At 42.7% G+C, this 20,408-nt stretch overlaps 1 protein-coding gene across 2 annotated transcripts in view; it reads left to right on the forward strand.

Moving 5' to 3' along the window:
* The window catches only part of grin2bb (glutamate receptor, ionotropic, N-methyl D-aspartate 2B, genome duplicate b), a 101,950-nt gene that overhangs the window by 14,540 nt on the left and 67,002 nt on the right, over positions 1-20,408 (forward strand). For both annotated transcript variants that reach the window (XM_086032871.1, XM_086032872.1), the window contains one exon: positions 11,522-12,196. In XM_086032871.1, the coding sequence (XP_085888997.1) occupies positions 11,522-12,196 (675 nt within the window). The remainder of the gene's footprint in view (positions 1-11,521; positions 12,197-20,408) is intronic.

Raw genomic sequence — 20,408 nt, forward strand, 5'->3', positions numbered from 1 at the left:
AAATGTCCTGAGTGACAGCCCCTGAAATAATTAGCATCGATTTTACCATCGCAGCAGATTTGGAATAAATATAAGTGTTATGCAACAGTTCCTGGGTGTTCTCCCCTAATGACAAGTATTAAAGAACAGGATGTGTCCCACACCACATGTGATGTCCCCGTGAATAAAAATCTGTCCGTCTCTTCAGCCAAACATCATTCAGACCGCAGCTGCTCTGCTCTGAGCGGGAGCCCAAAATTTAATGGGCACACAAAAAGGCGTCACACATCAGCCCAAGACACTGTTATTGCTTCTGAGTGTGTGAGGAAACATTTTGTATTTTTCATGTTTTATCTTCAAATCAAAATGATTTGTTCAGGCAAATTAACATGCAAGACTGTGATTAATTCTTCATTCCCAACATCAAAAGCTTGGTTCTCAGGTCAAGATGTATCATTTGAACGTACGGTTCTTCCTCAAATCCAATTATTGTCCTACTTTTCTATTTTGACAGGCAGTATTTTGTGGCATTTAAGGAAGAGAACAAATACGCATGACTCAGTAACTTGACACACCAGACAGGTGAAACGGTCCTTTAATAGCAGAACATTCCCTGTAAAGTGTGTTTTTCTACTTTAATGACAACTACCGGTAATCGAAGAGTAAGCGTCACTTTTATTAAAAAGAAAAATGCATCGTACTCACTGGCATAGTTAGTGGGAGGGGGTGGGGGTTGTAGGGGTACTGCCCCACCCCCCTGAAATATGCTTGGACCCCCCCCTGGTGCCAGACCAGATAATTATTGAGTTTGGGGTATTTTCTAGGTATTTTTTTTCACACATTTCCCCGCGTCCCCACCAGGGAACATTATAATGAATTTATATCAGTGTTTTCTGAAGAATTTTTGGGGTTAGTAAATTTTTTTTGTTTTTGTTTTGTTTTTTACGGACCCCATGAGATATCCATGGCCCTCCCAAGGAAAAAAAATCCAAAAGTCCATGCTGATCTCTTCAGGCGCTGCCATTGTTTACAGTCTTGTAGTGCCACGTTTGCGCCTCAAGGAACACTAACCTCTCGGCTCCTTTTTTTTTTTTTTTTTTTTTTAATTAATTAATTAATTTTTTAAAAATAAATCCAACCAACTTTCGTAACGTTTCAATAGCGTCTCCCTGACTAGAAATCAACATGGGTTCTCATGACATACTAAACATACAAGCAGCAGCATGTTGTTTAGCTTTGAAACAATGATGGCCGGGACCCTCCGAGGGTTAAGCGCCCCGTGCTTCCGCGGGGGGGCGGGGGCGGGGACACGTCTCGCTGCTGCTAAATTAATTCCAGAGCAGTAGATATACTGTAAGCTTGGTGGAATAAATGACTTCAATGAGGTAATGAAGACCCCAGGGGATAGATGGGTCCTCAACCCAGCCCAGCCCCCCCTCCTTCCTCGGCATATGTACGTGTGTGTTTTTTTTATCACGCTGCTATTGTAATCCATGCAAGTGTGTGCGTGTGTGTGTGTGTGTATTTGCCCGGGCTGAAGAGAGCGTATAGTGTTATTTAAAGAGCCGAGGCAGCCTCAATTTGACAGTGGAGTTGTGTAGTGTGTCTCATTAGCCAAGAGAAGATTCTTGACCAGACAAAAGTGCACTTAATCATACAACCAAGAACTTGGTCGATGAAGTAACATTCCCCCTTCTTTCTTGCTCTGGCTTGTCGACAATATGTTGAGTGGGGTGACTATGGCTACCTGCTACATTAGTTTTGCATATCGGCTGTTCATTGATCATCGGTTGAACACAGTCTGTGACAGGACGATGCTCAACCTCCTTTCCTCCGTCCATTAACGCTGGGATACATTTTCAGCCCTTGAGTTTCATGGCTCAGACCAGCCCACTTTAGTTCAAAACATTTGAATGAAGATGGAAAAAAAAAAAAGTACCCTTACTTGTGTCCGTCTAAAATAGATTAAAACATCGATATTCACATTGTATTTGATCAGAAATTGAAATGACAATTGAATGTGCTTACAAGATCACAATCAGTGTTTATTCATTTTTGACACTTCGGTGGCGGCGTCAATGACATCACAAAACGACGGAGCCCCTAAGGTGACATGGAAGTAAAAAAAACAAAACGTTGCGTTCCCTCGCAAAAATTGCGAGATAACGCAAGGTTTTTTGTGAGGGAACGCATTTTGTTTTAAATGAGTGTTTATGTACTTCCGGGTCAGTTTAGCAGCTAGCCTAGCCTAGCCTCGAATGCGCGGCTGTTTGAGAGACGACAGTACGTCAGAGATGGAGGAACCGTGCTCAATGTCAAAAACTGATTTTAGGTCTTTGTATTGCAAGCGATTTTTAAAGCAATTCCATTAAACCCGCCCACGGCTGAAAACGCTCCTTTTGTTGCTTTTGTTTACCCGGAAAATGACCCGTAAGTACATCAACACGCATTTTTAAAAAATGCGTTCCCTCGCAAAAACCTTTGCGTTATCTCACAATTTTTGCGAGGGAATGCAACGTTTTTTGTTGTTGTTTTTTTTTTACTTCCATGCTCCGTACAAAACAGTCTCAGTAAAAGCAGATCAAACTGGCTTGTTGACTGGATGCTCACTGAGCTGAAGTCTTACACGACGGCTGGGTTTTGTGTGACGTCCGAGGTCTATTTTCAGAGAATTTTGGCCTGCTTTGCAAATTGTGTCAGGAGGCATTACAATTGTAAGCGTCCAATGCATTCCCCCAGTTCTTTATTTTCCTCACACAGACTTTTAATACATTCAGCTGACAGCTAGATTAGAAAGTATTTATTAGCACTTGTGACAACATGTCTCTCCACACTGTGATTTAGTTGTCATGGTCTATTGCATACGTGGCCATCTTTGGGCAAGGTTTTTGGCAAATGTTCTGTCAGATTGACTTTGCGAATTGATTAATTACAGAGGCTGCAAATAGAAAATGTGTTGGCTTCCACTCAACATGCAGGGAGTTATTACAGCCGCGTGACGTCTGATTACCTGACTGAGCACTGAAGTGTCGCGAACGTTTGACGGACAGTTGCCACCCGGTGTCATTCACAAAACATGGTATCAGATTTTTGGGGTGCCATTGGTTGAATCTTTTTTTTTTTTTTTTGTCATCACTTTTTTTTTTTAGTCAGCAAACCTGTGGAGAATTAAATGTAGTAATTAAATTCATATCTAGATTTAGGGATGAGCTTCATATTATTGGCGGGTATTAAAGTATTCTGTCAATTGTGTTGGAGTGGAACGTTATTTAATTGTGTCTTGAAGCAACGGAAGCAAAATTGAGTACGTGACTGCAAGCGGCAGAGACACTATTGACTCAATCTTAATTTGCTGTCTAAAGAAACATGTCGGATGAGGTCCTCCGGGCAGCATTATTTTGCTCATTATGACACTTGCATGGAGTTCAGAACATTCATACCATAAAAGATTATACATTAAAAGGAAAACAACCAAACATATTTTTTTCAAGAATATGTTCTGTGCAGGCTCACTAGTTGAAGCATGGTATTTTAATTTATATTTCAGATAATATTAATATGGTGGAATATGAGTTAAGCAGCAAAATCCACCCCTATTAAGCCATCGCAGGGGGCGGCCATTTTGTCACTTCTGTCGACTGAAAATGACATCGCAAATGCTCATGTAACGACCAATCACAGGTCAGCTTCAGAAAACAGGTGAGCCGTGATTGGTCGTTAGCATCTGTGATGACATTTTCAGTCGACAGAAGTGACAAAATGGCCGCCCCCAGAGCTGGCTAAAAATGGGTGGATTTTGCTGCTTAACTGTTTCAACTATTGGGCCTGCATAGAACATATTCTAGAAAAAAATATGTTTGGGTTGCCTTCCCCTTTAAGACAACGTTTCATCAATGAATTGATTTTCCCCATAAATAATCGAGGAAATGCCGTCAATTAATAACAAGAATAGCACGAACGCTTGAACCAAACAACGCATCTACATATCCATTTTTATGCCCTTTCCTAATTCCTCTTATTTCTGATTTTCTGCACTTCTACATAATGAGGACCTCTTGGGCAATATGATAAACAAACCAACGTGTCTTATTAGTGGAATGATAATAGGCATGATCAACAGCTGACAAGTGACCTATTAAGAATGTTTCGCTGCCGCGCTGCTGAACGTTTCGAAATTATTGAGGACATGTTGCGACAAAAAGTGAAAATGTCAAACGCTGTCTGCTCGTTTGACTCTCCGGTGGGGTGTTTACACTTTCGTTTACAGTTATTTTATGATCTCATTGAGGCTCTATCAGAGATGTGACATTATTCAAAGTGCTTTGTAGGATCCTTGAAATCATTTGTTGTTACATCTAGATTACGCGGCGTGTTGTCAGTAAACTGAGATGACACACGAGCTGCCTTTACCTGCAACTGACCGCCCACTTAATGTAAATGGGGGGGCCCCCCCTAATAGATACGCCTGTCGGCTTGTGTTAGCCGCACTGCCGTCCACGCGCCGTAGCGTAAAGCGCAGCCCACTGCCTCAAATCTCGAGGGGCATCGTAGAGGCCGATTACGAGCGCCTACGTGCATTTGAAATTGAGGGGCGCGTTCCGTCTCTATGCCTCTCATTCTGCTGGAGCTTGTGCGCTATGTTCACGTGTTAGGGCACACATGTGCGGCAGAACCTCAATAAAACGTAAGGAGTGATGACCCTGCAGTCTTGCGGCTTTGTACATCCTTCTGCTAATGTCGTGTAACGTATTGCTGAAATACTCGCTTTTCAGGAGAGCCCAAAAATGTCAAGTTTTTTCAACCCAGGGGCGGAGTCAGAACGTGGCTAATGGGTGGGCCTGGAAAAATCAGGGTGGGCCTGAATATTTCTCTCACTGAGCGCAATCCTCCTGTCCCGACACATCGTATATTCAAATAAAATGACAAACTGAATAATATGAAGTTCAGATCTTCCTTAGACAACCACGATTGTGCCATTCTTTATATTCAATAAAATAGAAAAAAACACCACGAAATATGAATTGAAAAAAATAATTTAATAATAATTTACCACAAAATTCAAATTGATATTTTGTCATGAATCTCACTGGGTGGGCAGTCTGCAATCTGGGTGGGCCTGTGCACACCCAGGCCCACCCGTGGCTCCGCCCCCTGGTTAGCATCACGAAAGAGAGCAAGCCATTTTCAACACTTTAGATCGGTCAGCGATGTGTAAAAATCGCACACCCACGCGTGTGGACTGACCAATTGCCAATAGATTTCTGTATCGTTTTCTGCTGTAAAATATTTTCCATGGCTCCACAAAGCTTGGTAAACACTAAATGTGTTGAACGCGCACTATATTGACTAAGGCGAACAATTCATAGCTCGATGGATCATGCAGAATTTTTATCGGCAGGTCGCCGGCGAGACCTGCTCTCCTCATCCCGTTGGCGCTTTGGCCCATTTGACAGGCTCCCTCGATCAATGCTCTCCGCAAATGTTAGTTGCGGGAAGACAGATGGTTGCCTAGCGCGCACGTGCACCTAAGAGCACGTATCCTCTCTTCATATCGCGCAAACAGACGACGCGCGTCAGTCGCGGGCGCTCAAACGTCGAAAGGCGGGGACGCAAACGGCGCTTGACCTTTCTTCATGGGACCGTTTGCGCTGCGCTCATGAATCGGCGTGCCGACGAGAAGGGCCGAGTTCTACGTACACGCGCGAGGGTGTTTTTTTTTTTGTGCAGCTGCCGCTCACTTTTGAATGCTGCTGCATATGTGGCTCTAATTGCTGCGTAAATGCTGTCAGTGCTCATCAAGCGATTTGCCCTCGCCGCGGGGTTGGATGTCTGCGAGTTAATTGATCCACTTGTGACACCCGCCGTTTAAAAGGTATTAATTAGGGGGCCCTTTATGACAATGGTGATGTTGTATGGTACTGATTAGTCCAAATGGGCCGACGGCACCTACTCTGCCAGCCTCCGTCGCGCCTGTAGCGCTTTTTGGGATTCATTTTTAATGTGAGGTACACTAAAAGGCGGCTCATCTCTATCTGCAGTATAGCGCATTAACCTACTGTGTGAGTGTGTGTGTGTGTGTGTGTGTGTGTGTACAGTTTTGTCCTATTCTTAACGGCCAGCTTTGTATTTGTGCCGGCGCAGCGCCACTTCAAATGACAAGTAAAATGGCGCCTTATCGGGCGAGGGCATGCGAGGCGTTGCGGCTCGCAAGTTGTATCTTCCTGTCCGTCACCGTGTTGCGCAAGCACATTTGAATTGTTACTATGGCAACAGAGCACGACTGTTACACATGCGAATTCAAATGGGCGACTGTCGCTCTGTGTTTTTGTCACACTTGTAGCCTTGACTTTTTTTTTTTTTTTTTTTTTCTAATATTGAATAGTTTCTCTCATTTGACCTGGCTCTGTGGATTCAATTGCCTTTTTGCATATTTCACATCCTTTCCCCACACGCCGCTAGCATATCCTTTTTTTTTTTTTTTTTTTTTTTTTAATTTAAGTCATCCGAGCCTCCTCCTTTAACCTGGAGTTCTTCTTCTTCGTCACCATGCTATTCATGTCCTCTTTTCGACAATCTTTCGCGTGCTTTGTGTCGCCCCTCAGCAGCTCCCTGCCGATGCATCTTCTGGGTTTCTTCTTGCCATTTCTTCCTCCACCTCCGTCTCTTTTGTGGATGTCTCTATTTATTCTCTCCTCTGCCTTCCTCCCACTCGCTTCCTCCTCCTCCTTTTCTTTCCCTCGCTTGGCTTCTGTCCTCGTGGAGAATTCAGCTAGTTTACAATTACGATTTGCACCTACCATTAAGACGGACTAACCTGTAGTTATTAGACCTCCATTCTTCTTTGAGGGCTACATTTGCCTCCTGAAACATCAGCCTACTTCGCGCATTGCCCATTTTCCGCCCCTCCCGTTTCCCTTCACAACTTTTGTTCCTATTCTTTAAACTTGTGCTCTACTCAATGAATAAAAGATTAACAAAGGTGCTCCGTGAGCAAGTCTTACATTTATGCCTCGTCCAAAATTCTCCTCCACGCCTTATTTGGAGTGGAACAAGCAACTAGAATTGCACCCCGTTGAGCGCAGGCCTAAAAAAAAAAAAAAAAAAAAAAAAAAGCACAATCTTAATTTGGCTTGACACCAAATTGTACACCTTACAGGCCTTGTTGTTCGTGTAATATTCAACGAATTTTTTTTAATGTGGGGAGGAGGGGATCCTGTCTAGGGAAAAAAAGTTTTTTTTTATTTGTGTGTGTGTGTTTGTAATTCTTCAAAATGGTAACTAAATGTCTTCAGCAGAAGTTCTATAACTCCGTCACTTCTTTCTCAAGGGTAAAAGAACATTTATGGAACTGACCGGGGGGGATTTCTTAGGGGAGAAGCTTTTATTTGTACAAATGTGTCGACTTATAACCAATGTTAGTGGTGTATTAGGAAAAAAATCAACTGAAAGTGGAATTTAAAATAAAATAAAAAGGACAGGACTGTTCCCTTGCTACTTGGCGGTTCGGTTATTACAGATTTCACTCTATCGCGGATTTTCATTTCTGACCATAACTTCATCCATAGCAGGTGTTCTTTCTATTTTTCTTGCTTTTTAGATGTTTCCCTCCTCCAACACACCTGACTCAAACGATCAGTTTATCAGCAAGCTCTGAGAAGCCTGATAGCGATCCTGATCATTTGAATAAGGTGCGTTGGAAGTGGAAGCGGAATGGGGGCTCTCAAGGACCCGACTTGGGCACCCCTGCTCTTATTCGTTCCGTGACCTGGGTCCTCTCCTCCGTACTCTCCTCTTTAGCTCGCTGCACAGGTCTTCAATGGGGTTGAGGTCTGGGGGACTGCGATGATTAGCGCAGCTTGATTATGTGTCTGGTGAACCATTTCTATCATTTTCAATATGAGCGTTTCAGAGCTTCTGCAGTAAGAAATGAATTTAGGTGAAGGCTTTTTAAAGTGGAAGTCAACCCAAACATATTTTTTCCAAGTATATGTTAATCATGAATATTGTGTTTCTGAAATAAGAGTTAATCCACCCGTTTTTAGCCATCTCTGGGGGCGGCCATTTTGTCACTTCTGTCAACTGAAAATGACATCGCAACCGCTCAGGTAACGACCAATCACGGCTCAGCTTCAGAAAACAGGTGAGCTGTGATTGGTCGTTACCTGAGTCTGAGTCAAAATGGCCGCCCCCTGAGCTAGCTCAAAATGGGTGGATTTTGCTGCTCAACTCATATGCCACAAACACAATATTAATCAGAAAGCTTATAGTGGGCCTGCTGGGAACATATTCTTGAAAAAAAAAAATATTTGGGTTGATTTCCACTTTAAGTAATAGATCTTAACCAGGGGTGCCAATAATTACGGACGGCAATGTATCAATAATATCTTTAATACTGCGCATAGCGAACTCATGTACATCCTTTGGTGCTGTCAGGATACTGCGTATGGACCCAAACGCATATCCGGAACGCAAAAACCAGCAAAGTTCAAACAACTTATTTGACAGAAAATGATAAGAAGCAAATCCTTGACAGGCAGTCAGCGGTGGGACCCAAGTGGAGGCTGGAGCTCCTAAGGGGACAGTACAAATGAGTTTCAGGTGACGACAGGTTAATGAATGTTACTCACAGATTATATCGGATGATGCTTCCTTAAAATCAACCAAGTGTGACGCGGGGTGAAGTGGCTGCGGCAAGCAGGTGGGCTGGAGGAGGTGGAGATGCTCATTGAGTGTTCAGGAGGGAGAGGTCCGCAATCCAAATAAAAGTCAAACTTCCAAGCCAGGTCCAAAGCCAGTAATAGGGTGTGTAAGGTCATCTCAAATAGTCCAAAATCAAAAAGTCCAAATTCAATTTCCAGTGTCAGATAAGCAAGGCAGGAGGGACTTACAAAGTAGGTCAGGCAAGAGTCGCAGGTAGATATGGGGAGAAAAGGCAGGGGCAGAGATCGGGGTCGGTCCACAAACAGGTTCAAGGTTTAGAAAAACGGCTGGAGTGGAGTGGAGTGGCGATGCAAGTGCCTGTGAACGCTGCACAATACTTGGAAAGAGCAGTTTGGAACAATTGGAACAATTATCCACCCAGTTGCAAGCGCAAGCCTGAGATATGAGCGGTGTGTGTGGGGGCGAATGTAGAAGCAGTCTTTTGGTACATGGAATAAGTTAACAATTGTTCAAAAAGAGGCTTCAAGACGTTTAATGCCACTTCCAGTTGGAAGTTGAACACGGGGCTCGTCTTCATGTAGCCCCCCCGGACCGCATAAAGCAGGGCGAATTTGTGACTCTCACTTGACTTGTCTTGTGTACCGCCGCAAGATGGCGGCAATGTGCTTGGCTGGTAGAAGAGACCGAGTGTAGAAGAAAAGCAGCGTAGAGGAAGAGGGAGCAATGTAGGCTTCAAAAGTGCGCTCCGAAGCAGCCTTCGCTCCGGGCCCGTCTCCATGGAAACGAAGGCTAGATTCGATTGGGGTGTGCCGGAATTCACGTCACATGACCGTCATATTCGGCTTTTGGAGTATGCTGCCTACAAATTTGGACATGCCATGTTGCGTTGTCATCGCCCTTTCAGCAATGTATATGTGAAAACTAACAGCAACTATGTAGACAAACACTATAGGAGTGCGCATCATCATATTTTTCTATGAATAACAAGTACTGGTGCCGTACTGAGGAGCTCAGATGGTCTCCGTGTACAGTAAATCCGCCGGTCTGTATTATACTGCCCCCGGGTGGCCATGACAGGCAAACCACAAAGAGCAGCGCAGTGGCCGTTTGAACTGATACAGTGTTTGACAAAAAAAAAGCTGAATTCCTTTTTAATTCTGTTTAAGTGTCATAATATGTTTTTATAAAGTACAAGATGATATGCTGATATTTTTCTTTTTTGAACGCTTGAACGGATTAATGGCACTTCCATTCATTCTAAAAACATGCATATTATTTCGTTTCACTCAAGATTTCCCAAAGTTGTGAATGTATGGCTGCTTGTTTGTCAGCCGGGCTAGGCTCCAGCTCTCCCATAATGGGACAAACGCGACAGAAAACGGCGGAGTAGTTTTCTTCATAGCCAATCAAGAAAATCTAGTCTCCTACCAATCCATATTGTGATCATATTTATGCATGCAGACACACTTGCAGCTGTAAAGAAAAAAACAACAACACAGCATTATGTTCCCAACAAGCTATGACTAATGGTGTTTCTCTCTGCCTGTCACCTCCCTCTCCACTTAAGTTAAGTCTCTCGCATTGCCCTCAACCCCTCCCGCTTGTCTCCTTTTATGCTCCACTGTGCTGCTTTTTGTGTGGCGGCTAATAAAGGAGCTGTAAATAATTGTAATAATACAAAATAATCGTCTGTCCTCCACTTCAGACAGGCTTGGGGGAGCAAACAACTGAGAGGGGGGAAATGGGTTTAGAGGCTTGTGAAGGAGGATAATCGAAACATTAATTGGGTGGAGTTAGTAAGGCACCCACTTTCTTTTGAGCAAGCCTACATTCAACCACAGAACCTCTCAAATGTGAAGCAGACATGCTAACCATTAATCACAGCATAAGAGTTTACCTAAATTATTTGCTCATCACCAATTTTCTAACTGACTAAATAAAAACAAATACAATATTATACTATTGGAACAGTGTCAATTGTTGATGTTCACACTAAACTGGCAGGACTAATACACTACAAACATCATCTTAAAAAGTTTTGAGTAATGCATCCTTAAAGTGGAAATCAACCCAAACATATTTTTATACGGCATTCTGATTAATATTGCGTTTGTGGAATATGAGTTAAGCAACAAAATCCACTCGTTTTTAGCCATCTCAGGGGGCAGCCATTTTGGCATTTCTGTCGACTGAAAATGACATCACAGTAGCTCGGTGTAGTTGTGATGTCATTTTCAGTCGACAGAAGTGACAAAATGGCCGCCCCCTGAGATGGCTAAAAACGGTGGATTTTATCAAAATGCCTTATTTCAACTTGTGGGCTTGCACAGAACATATTCTTGAAACAAATATGTTTGGGTTGATTTTGGGTTAACTTTAGTTTAAAGTGTCTGCAATTGTAAAAATAACAAAATAAACAATTGAAAGGAAACATTGCGTGTGACTACATTTGCAACTAATACAGTCTTAACAACGAAACCGATTTGCTGTTCTCTTGTTTTAAAGCATCATTTTATCCGTTTACCCTTTATTGGACTTGTGCCTCTCTCTTCACCGCTTGCCTGCCTCACACACACACACACCCACTCGCTCCACTCGGAAAGATGCCCTCAATAAGCGATTAAATTGGCATTTCATGCGGGAGGAAGTAAGCATTTGATTGGTCTGCACAGGGGAACATAAAAAATAAAACATTAAAAAAAAAAAATCCAAATATTCGTCAGAATGTTCCAATAATGGATGTCAGCCGGTTTTTGAAAGGCATTTGGGTCCACCTACTGAAGATTTCTGCTTCAACAAAGTTATTGACACCTCTTTGTGTTGAGTTACATTCTGTAGTCCTAATACATGCTCTCTTTTTTTTTTTGTCTTCTTCCCGCAGGGACGGCATTTACACTCCTCCACAATGCTTGTCAGCCTCCCCCCGTCTCCCGCCTGTCCTCGGGAAACACACCTCCTCTCCTCCTCCTGGCCCCATCATCCTCCTGCCGCACCCCTAAAACAGACATCGCGTCGCCCCAATGTTCGGCCGCATCTGCTCCTGCTCTTCCTCATCTTCTTCGCTCTCCTGCAGCCTGCCTGCGGGGCTCGGGGCAGGGGTGGAGGTCCGGGTTCAGGACCAGGGGGCGCCCCAGGAGGGCAGGGTGGCCCGAGGGGAGGCGGCACCCAACGCGGCGTTGTCATCCCACCTCAGTACTCCCCCGGGCCTCAGCCTCTTCCGCCGATCAACCCCAAACTCATCAGCTCCCTCAGCATCGCCGTCATCTTGGTCGGGAACTCTAGTGAAGTGGCCCTGGGGGCGGGACTTGAGAAAGAGGACTTCCTGCACATCCCCTACCCCCCAAAGGTGGAGGTGGTCACCATGAACGAAACGGATCCAAAGAGCATCATCAATCGGATCTGTACGCAAATGTCGAGGAACTCTTTGCAAGGCGTGGTTTTTGGCGACGACACGGACCAGGAGGCCATCGCTCAGATCCTGGACTTCATCTCGGCCCAGACTCACATTCCCATTTTGGGCATCCGCGGAGGATCCTCAATGGTCATGGCAGCCAAGGTAGGACTGCTCCGGAGTTTTGCGTTCCAACTAGAGATGGACCGATATATTTTTTTCAGGGCCGATACCGATACCGAGTAGTTGTGGTTAAGGAGGCCCGATAACCGATATTTGGAGCCGATATTCATTTTCAGCAAAAAGGAAGATATAGGCATCAAAAAAAAAAAAAATTACAACTCTTAACTTTGTTTAAATGTTTTTAAGCGTATGTTTATTGAATTTTTTTGTCACATTTGCAAAATGTTGATTATTATTATACATTTTTGCCAATATCAATATATTGCCAAAATTCTAACAAAAAGAGCGCTCCCAGCATCATCAGCATGTCTGAAACGAAAACTTAAACAATAGCGCCCCACATTTTCGAAAAGTAAAGAAAGTTCTCCAAAGTTTCAAAATGTTCAAATTTCACTTATCTTTGTTTTGATTTCAAACAAAAACAAAAAAGTGCAGAATGTTTTCAGGGTGAGTACAATCGCTTATAAAGTTAACTGAAAATTTACATAAATGGTCCCTCGAAGTTACCACAGTTTTAAATGGATTTATTATCAGCCATCAGATTAAAAAAAAAAAAAGGCTGTCAAAATGCAGAATATCGGCACCGATAATTGGTTTGGCCGATAATCCAGCTCCAACATAATCTGTTTAGTGGTGGAATTTGTTTCAATGTGACTAATTGTGATTTACAGCACAGTACATTTTTATAGGTCTGTTGGAAATCAATTTTTTTTTTTTTTGGCGCAGACTCAGTAAAATTCATTGAACAAGTATTTATGCAGTTTTTGGCATTGAATGCCCCTGGGTCGTAACATTCAGAATCCCACCAAAATGTGCAGGAAAAATATGCCCGTAGAGTCGCCGATAACGATTTAGCGTACATGACGTAAATGGACTCCCATTCAAGGCAGCAAGGGCACATCGATTCTTGTGTGACACGCCTAACATTAACTTGGTAAAACTGCTTTGCTGTTAATAAAGAAAAAAATTAAATATATATTTTCATGCACAATATACATGAACATTTTTCATAATATAATAAAATAAAATGGCACCCGGCATGAATCATTTCAACGCCATTTGCTTCCTGTACAGTCCATGAGCCGATTGCTGCTTATTTCAACGTGACCAAAGAATTTCTTCCCATGACACCAGTTCCAAAATGATGTTTCGCAACTTTTATTACAGGCTTTCAAATCAGCCTGATTGGAAAAATTATTTGAGTATTATTATGTCATTTGATGAATTGCATAGATTAAGCGTTGAACATTCAGCCGTGCGGTGTGAGTGTTTTAGAGGTGACGGGGTGTGAGCGTGTGTGTGTGTGTGCGGGGGGGGGGGGGGGCAGGCTCCCCCTCAGAGGACAACAGTTTATACACTTTTATTTCGCCACCCTGTGATTACCGTCGACTTTGCCTTACTTGGTTAAACCTTTTTTTTTTTTTTTTTCCTGCCTTGTACGCTTTCTTACACACACGCACGCAGAATAGCCGATGAATGTGGTGAGCACGGTTGGCATGGCAACCCATTTCTTATACATTTCTTTCGACCTACTGTATAAAAAGTAGTTACGGGGAAAAGAGAAAGGAAATGTTATTTCTTGGTCTGACAAAAGCAGTGCCTGGAGGAGAAAAAAGGCAAAATAAGAAAAAAAAAAAAAAAAAAAAAAGCAGCTTGATCGCTGCAGGGCAACGGAGGGATCAGTCTTTGATCAGATGAACGACTACATCGAAATGGATCATAAAAGAGAAGTGGAAATATGATTGAAAATCACAATGAACATCCGCACTGTGTCAGGGGTTCTCAACAACCGCGTCGTGGGACATTTTGGTAAAAGGGCAGCACAGAGGCGTTTATTTATTTATTTATTTTGAAATCAGAGTTTTATTTTGAAACTCAAGTGCATACACTCGCCTGTGCCTCTATGCAAAATCATAATTGATTGACACCTTGTAAGCCATGCCTTCGGTCACTGATGAGTTGTTTTCCCTCGGGCCCGGTGGTTTCTTGTATGTCAAATTCGAGGCACAAGGCGGGGTCGGTGACAGATTTTTTTTTTCACAGATAATTCTTATCACGTGCTACCGCAGAGCCCGACGTCAATGATGACCCGCTGGCTCGGGGCCATTTGAAGTGAACCGATGTGGCCCGGCAGGGCCGCCGTTACAAACGTCGTGAATCCATAAGATGAAATCAACGTGTTCTTCCTTTTTTTTTTTTTTTTTTAACATCTAATATGAAATATTTGGAACTATATCCGCTGAAATTAATCATCATTATCTGTGCTCTTTTTATGCTTGAATGCATTTTGGACACTAAATCTACGCGCTTCACGATTTCATCCACAGGCAGGCCTACGTGTATAATTATAGATTTTGTTAAGTCTTGTTTTAAATCACACTACCTACATGTTGGGGAGTGGCCAGTGGGGATATTTTTAGCGGCTGCCTTAACCACCCACCGACGTAAAATACTTGCATGCATTTTTGCCATTAAGACTTGTCGAATTCATCCACTGGTAGGCCAACATGTGTAATTATGAATTGGTAAAGATTTGAGTGATTTAAATCACATTATCTATATACTGGGGAGTGGAGAGTGTGGATGATTTTTTTTTAAGGCTTAAAAGGGAAGTCAACCCAAACATAGTTTTTTCCAAGGATATGTTCTATGCAAGCCCACTAGTTGAAACGAGGTAAAACGTTTCATATGAAGCAAAGAAGCAAAATCCACCCGTTTTTTAGCCATCTCAAGGGGGCGGCCATTTTGTCACTTCTGTCGACTGAAAATGACATCACAACTGCTCAGGGCTCGTATAACGACCAATCATGGCTCACCTGTTTTCTGAAGCTGAGTCGTGATTGGTTGTTATCTGAGCCCTGAGCATCTTTGATGTCATTTTCAGTCGACAGAAATGACAAAATGGCCGCCCCCTGAGATTGCTAAGAAGTGGTGGTTTTGCAGCTTAACTCATATTCCACAAAGGTAATACTAATCAGAATGCCGTGTTTCAACTAGTGGGCTCGCTGGGAGCATATTCTTGACAAAAATGTTTTTGGGTTGATTTTTTTCATACATTAATGTCAGACCCTGCATTCTAAAAACAGTTGGGTTAAAAATAAAACAATTTGGCGTCAAAAATTGACCGATCCACGAATTGGGTCAATTTGAACCACATTCATGTGTTTTGTAGAAAACAGCCCCATTTCTTGAGTTGTTTTGTACAAAACTACCCATTTTTGGGGTTGTTTTCTGCCAAAAACACAGAATGTTGGGTCAACTTGACCCCCATTATTGCCCCAAAATTGTTTTATTTTTAACCCAACTGTTTTTAGATTGTGTAAGTCATAATGAGTATTTTATCAAAATGTGATGAAGTGATTTTTTTTTTTTCAAAATTGCAAATTCCCCCTAATTACCGCAAAGCAGTCAACACGCGTGTGCACTGGCGAAGGACCTACTTTTAATCTCATTGTGCATCTGTACGGTGACAATAAAAGGCATTCTATGTTATTCTACTCAAACAATGCTGACCGTGTCAAATGTTTAACTTTCGTGTATTTCTAGTGTACATTACAGTGTCCTGTGATTGGCTGGCAACCAGTCCGGGGCGTACCCCACCTCTCGGCCAAAGTCAACTGGGATAGGCTCCGACTCCCCCGCGATCTTAACGAGGATAAGCGCTCGAGAAAACGGACGGATTTGTCTTCCCCTACTCTCGTCGAGCAGTTAATAATGCATGCGCTTTTCTTTCCTCATCAGGCCACCACTATTCTCTCCAACTCATTATTTACCTCCACGTTCTTCGCGAGTCATTTCTCAGCCGGCTACTATGTAAAGCTAGCCAGTGTCTTCATCAATATTTCAGCAATTTGATTTCCATTTCAAAACATTGATTGCGCCCGTGTGCCTCCGCGGTGTTTGAATAGCCTTTTCTCAGACAGCAGTTGGCGTTCTCTGTCGAGAGGCGAGGCCACGTAAACAATAGAGCGGCTAGCTGTACTTTCCTCGCCGGCCGCCTATTTGTAATGAGCAAGTGCGTCATTGACAGATGCAGGTAGGCCCAATCTGCACGAAACAATTTGCACATTTCCCTTTAGCCATTAATTCACACGCGTCCGCGCGTCGCTATTGGCAGAGTAGGGCGACGGCGTCAGCCCGCGCCCGCGCTCGACTCCAGCTCTGGAGACTAATGAGGTCTTCCAGGTGCATTGTGGGGACGTAAGCTGTGTTCCTAGTCTTTGTTTTGTGTGTGTGTGTGTGTGTTCGTTGCTGCTGTTGAATGATAATAGCCTTTTGCCTGTGTTTGGGGAGATTATAGCCACGGCTTTTGCTACACATAAGATACAGTCAAAAGATGTATAGCATCCGGAAAAATGTTGTCCTAAATAGACCCCTTTCCACACAGCTTCTTTCGCCACGTTTCATTTATTTATTTATTTATTTTTTAATGTACAGTGTTTCGCTTCCCCGCCCAACAATGACTGCCGTTACTTTTAATTATGCAGGAGGTCTTACAGTTGCTGCATGTTAAATACTAATCCATCACGGGGTGGAAAAGTGTCTGTCAGGCGGTCGATAGGGAACGCGGGGCGAATCGGCGTCGGCGCTGAGGTGAGATTTGGCCAACTGAATGAAAGGCTGGGACATTAAAAATCCTCATTAAAAGTGACATTAAAATTCCTCTTTTGCCACGCACGCGTCATCCTAATAGGCAGGGAAAGGTGATTCAATGTTTTTGATAGGAAAACAAAAATGATCAGGCCCCAACCACTTCAAATCATATCATCCATCCATCATCTATACCGCTTCTCCTCACAAGGCGTGAAGGAGCCTATCCCGGCTGTCTTCGGGCAGTAGGCGGGGGACACCCCGAATTGGTTGCCAGCCAATCGCAGGGTACACAAAGACAAACATCCGCACTCACAATCACACCTAGGGGCAATTTAGAGATTCCAATCAACTTACCATGCTTGTTTTTGGAATCTGGGAGGAAACCGGAGTAACCGGAGAAAACCCACGCGGGCACGGGGAGAACATGCAAACTCCACACAGGGAGGCCGGAGCCGGGATCGAGCCCACGTCCTCTGAACTGTGAGGCGAACGTGCTAACCAGTGGACCAACGCTCCGCCCCAAATCATACCAGTAAAACTGAAATACCGTTTCTTGCTTTTCTTCATTCCAAATTCTAGGGATGTGACGAGTAATCGAAAATCGATTTCAAAATCGATTCAAACCGATTAATCGAAGAATCGATTTGAATCAGACTCGGATATCTCAGCACTCACAAGCCCCACACAGCAACACCTAACCAAAGACAACAGACAGAAAACTAGTTGAGACTGAATCAGCAGCACCTCTGCTGGTGCCCTCCACTGCTTTGACGCCGATTACTTACCAATCAATTCCACACAATCGAGGGGATTCGATTATGCTGTCCATCCCTAATTCGGTAGGAAACTTCACGAGTGGAAAAAAAACAGTTTTGAACTATCTGATAGATCCGGCAATGTAGCTCATTGATTTATGTAACATTTTTGAGCAGGTACTTACTGCTAGGCAAAACGCATAACATAATGAAAAAGATGGCATAGACCGGCCGTGCCCACGAGCATATTTAAATGACAAACGAGGCGTCTGACAGCTCTGTGCTCCTGGACACATTATAGACAAGAACAGCAAGTCAGACAGACACAGACACACACCAAGGAAATTACTCTACAATAACTCTGTAAAGATAACCGGTTTATTTTCCTAATGTCCATGTGAATCAATGCTCTTGATTAAATATTGACACCTTTAATGACATCCCCCCCTCCCCGCCAAAAAATGTGCTTCCTGTTGTGCATTTTGCTTTATTTCTCCTTATACCAAATTAGCGTTGAAACATTTTTTCCCCCAGCATTTAACAAATACATATTTATAGAAATAATATATTTTTTGTCTTTATAGATCATGTGGGAAAAATGTCCCTTTTTATTTTATTTTTTTTTTAGAAATAATTGATTGGTTTTTTTTTTTGTCTTTATAGTTAATGTGGAAAAAAATGTCCCTTTTTTTGGTCAAAACCTGTATGTAAATGGATGATCCTAAATATAATCAACATTTTAAACTTTTTACCATCACAAAATGAGCTGTGAATGTGCATGACTATAAAGCATCATATCTTTGCCAATTACAGCATGATCGATTTTCTTTCTTCATGCAAATTAGTCGCTAATTGTTTTTTTGAAAATAGCCTAAATTTAGCGACCATATTAATTGTGCAACATTGTCTCTGCTTTTCTAAACTAGCCATTCACAGCCATGTTGTTAAGTGAAAGCGCTGCACATCAGTAAAGACATGCTTTGAACTACGTAAGACAATAAAAACAAATCAATTCAACAATTGATAGACTCCAATGAATCGTTTAACTTGATCAATAGCACGGACCTTGTTCACATCCAGCCGTTTGAGTCGGGCACGGTTGACCCCAGAAACAAATTTGCATCAATACGTAACATCTTGTCGTCTGCTAACTAATTTCTGAATGTTAGTACTTATGCTAGTGCTAAAGCAGGGGTGACAAACCCATTCATGGCAGGCCACATCGTACAAAGTAGTTAATTTAATTTGACAATCCTACAACCGAGTATACAACTATGGTTCAATTTATGCCAAGAAGTGATTTGGTGCTAAAAAGGTCATCTACAAAAAGTGAAGAAAAAACAAAAAAAAATTGAAATCAACATCAAATCCACTTAGTGCAGTTCTCACAACGGTGCTCTGAAATAACACCTGGAGGGTCTGGGCTGGTCCATTAACAGGAGTGATGCTAAAAGATCAGTTGTCTTGCGATCGGGCATTGAGACAAGAAAATGAATCATCATTGTCAGCAGAGGCCATCTGTAATGCAAGAGACGTTTGTCATCCATTTCACACGTCACCTAGACGGGTCTGTCTCCTCTATTTGTGCACTGTCATTATGACAGAGATGCCCCATAAATCAAAACGAGAGAATTGATGCCCTCGCTTGCGAGAGTGGCGTAGCACCTCCGCATCGGGTTTAATTGGAGTGAACAATCCCGCCACAGTTGATCAAAGCCTTCTATTAATCACTTTAATTGGTCATTTTGTATTGTCTGTATCAATTCACTTGGCATGACTCAAAAAGAAACAACTCCAAGCAAATCATTCAGTGTTTTTTCTTAATAAATGTTTGTATATGCCATTGTTCTGGCAAAGCGGGGGGGGGGGGGGGGGGGGGGAGCAAGCTCACTGTAATTTCGACATCTTTCATCAGCAAAAGCCTGAGGTGGTTCTCTGTCAGTATACTGAAGAGGGAAATATGTCAAGTGCGCATCATCACAGCAGGTTTTTTTTTTTTTTTTTTTTTTTTTTTTTTTTTGTCTTGTGTCTTGTTCCATTTAAAGATCCGTTTTAACCACGCTCTCACGTCTTACATTCACGCTCTGCTTAAACGTAAGTGTTATGATACATTGGAACTGAAACGCAGTGGGGCCTTTAAGGTGTGATGCAATCTGTTCCGGGAATCTGGGCGACCTTGATTTAGAAACGATTTTATGGAGATAAATTGAAAATAAAATGATTGAATGTTGTCAAATGTTGAAAAAAAAAAAAAAAAAAAAAAAAAGGCAGATTGACAGCTCGTATCTAAAAAAAACTCAAGTTGGGTTACTTGTATGTTGAGGTCCCATCGAATTTCTGAAATCGGAAGTAAACCCAAACATATTTTGAAGAATATGTTCTATGCAGGACCACTAGTTGAAACACAGAATTCTGATTTAATATTTTTTATGTTTTTGTGGAATTTGAGTTAAGCAACAAAATCCACCCATTTTCCGCCATCTCTGGCGGCAGCCATTTTGTCACTTCTGTCGACTGAAAATGACATCACACACCCTCAGGGCTCAGATAACGACCAATCATCTCATCTTCAGAAAACAGGTGAGCCGTGATTGATCGTTATCTGAGCCCGGAGGGTCTGTGATGTCATTTTCAGTCGACACAAGTGACAAAATCCCCCCCCCCCCCCCCCGAGATGGCTAAAAAACTTATTTAGCCCAGACTAATCGATTCAATAAATTGCATAATCTGTTGCGTTTGTGGATGGCTGCAGAACCACACTAGCGCACAGACGCAAGCATGGTAGCGATTTCTAAAAAAAAAAATCGAATCGAAAATCGGGAACCGAAAATCGAATCGAATCTGGG

This window comes from Filicampus tigris, chromosome 6, assembly GCF_054856515.1.
Source record: "Filicampus tigris isolate MCC_2025a chromosome 6, RoL_Ftig_1.0, whole genome shotgun sequence".
Taxonomy (NCBI): domain Eukaryota; kingdom Metazoa; phylum Chordata; class Actinopteri; order Syngnathiformes; family Syngnathidae; genus Filicampus; species Filicampus tigris.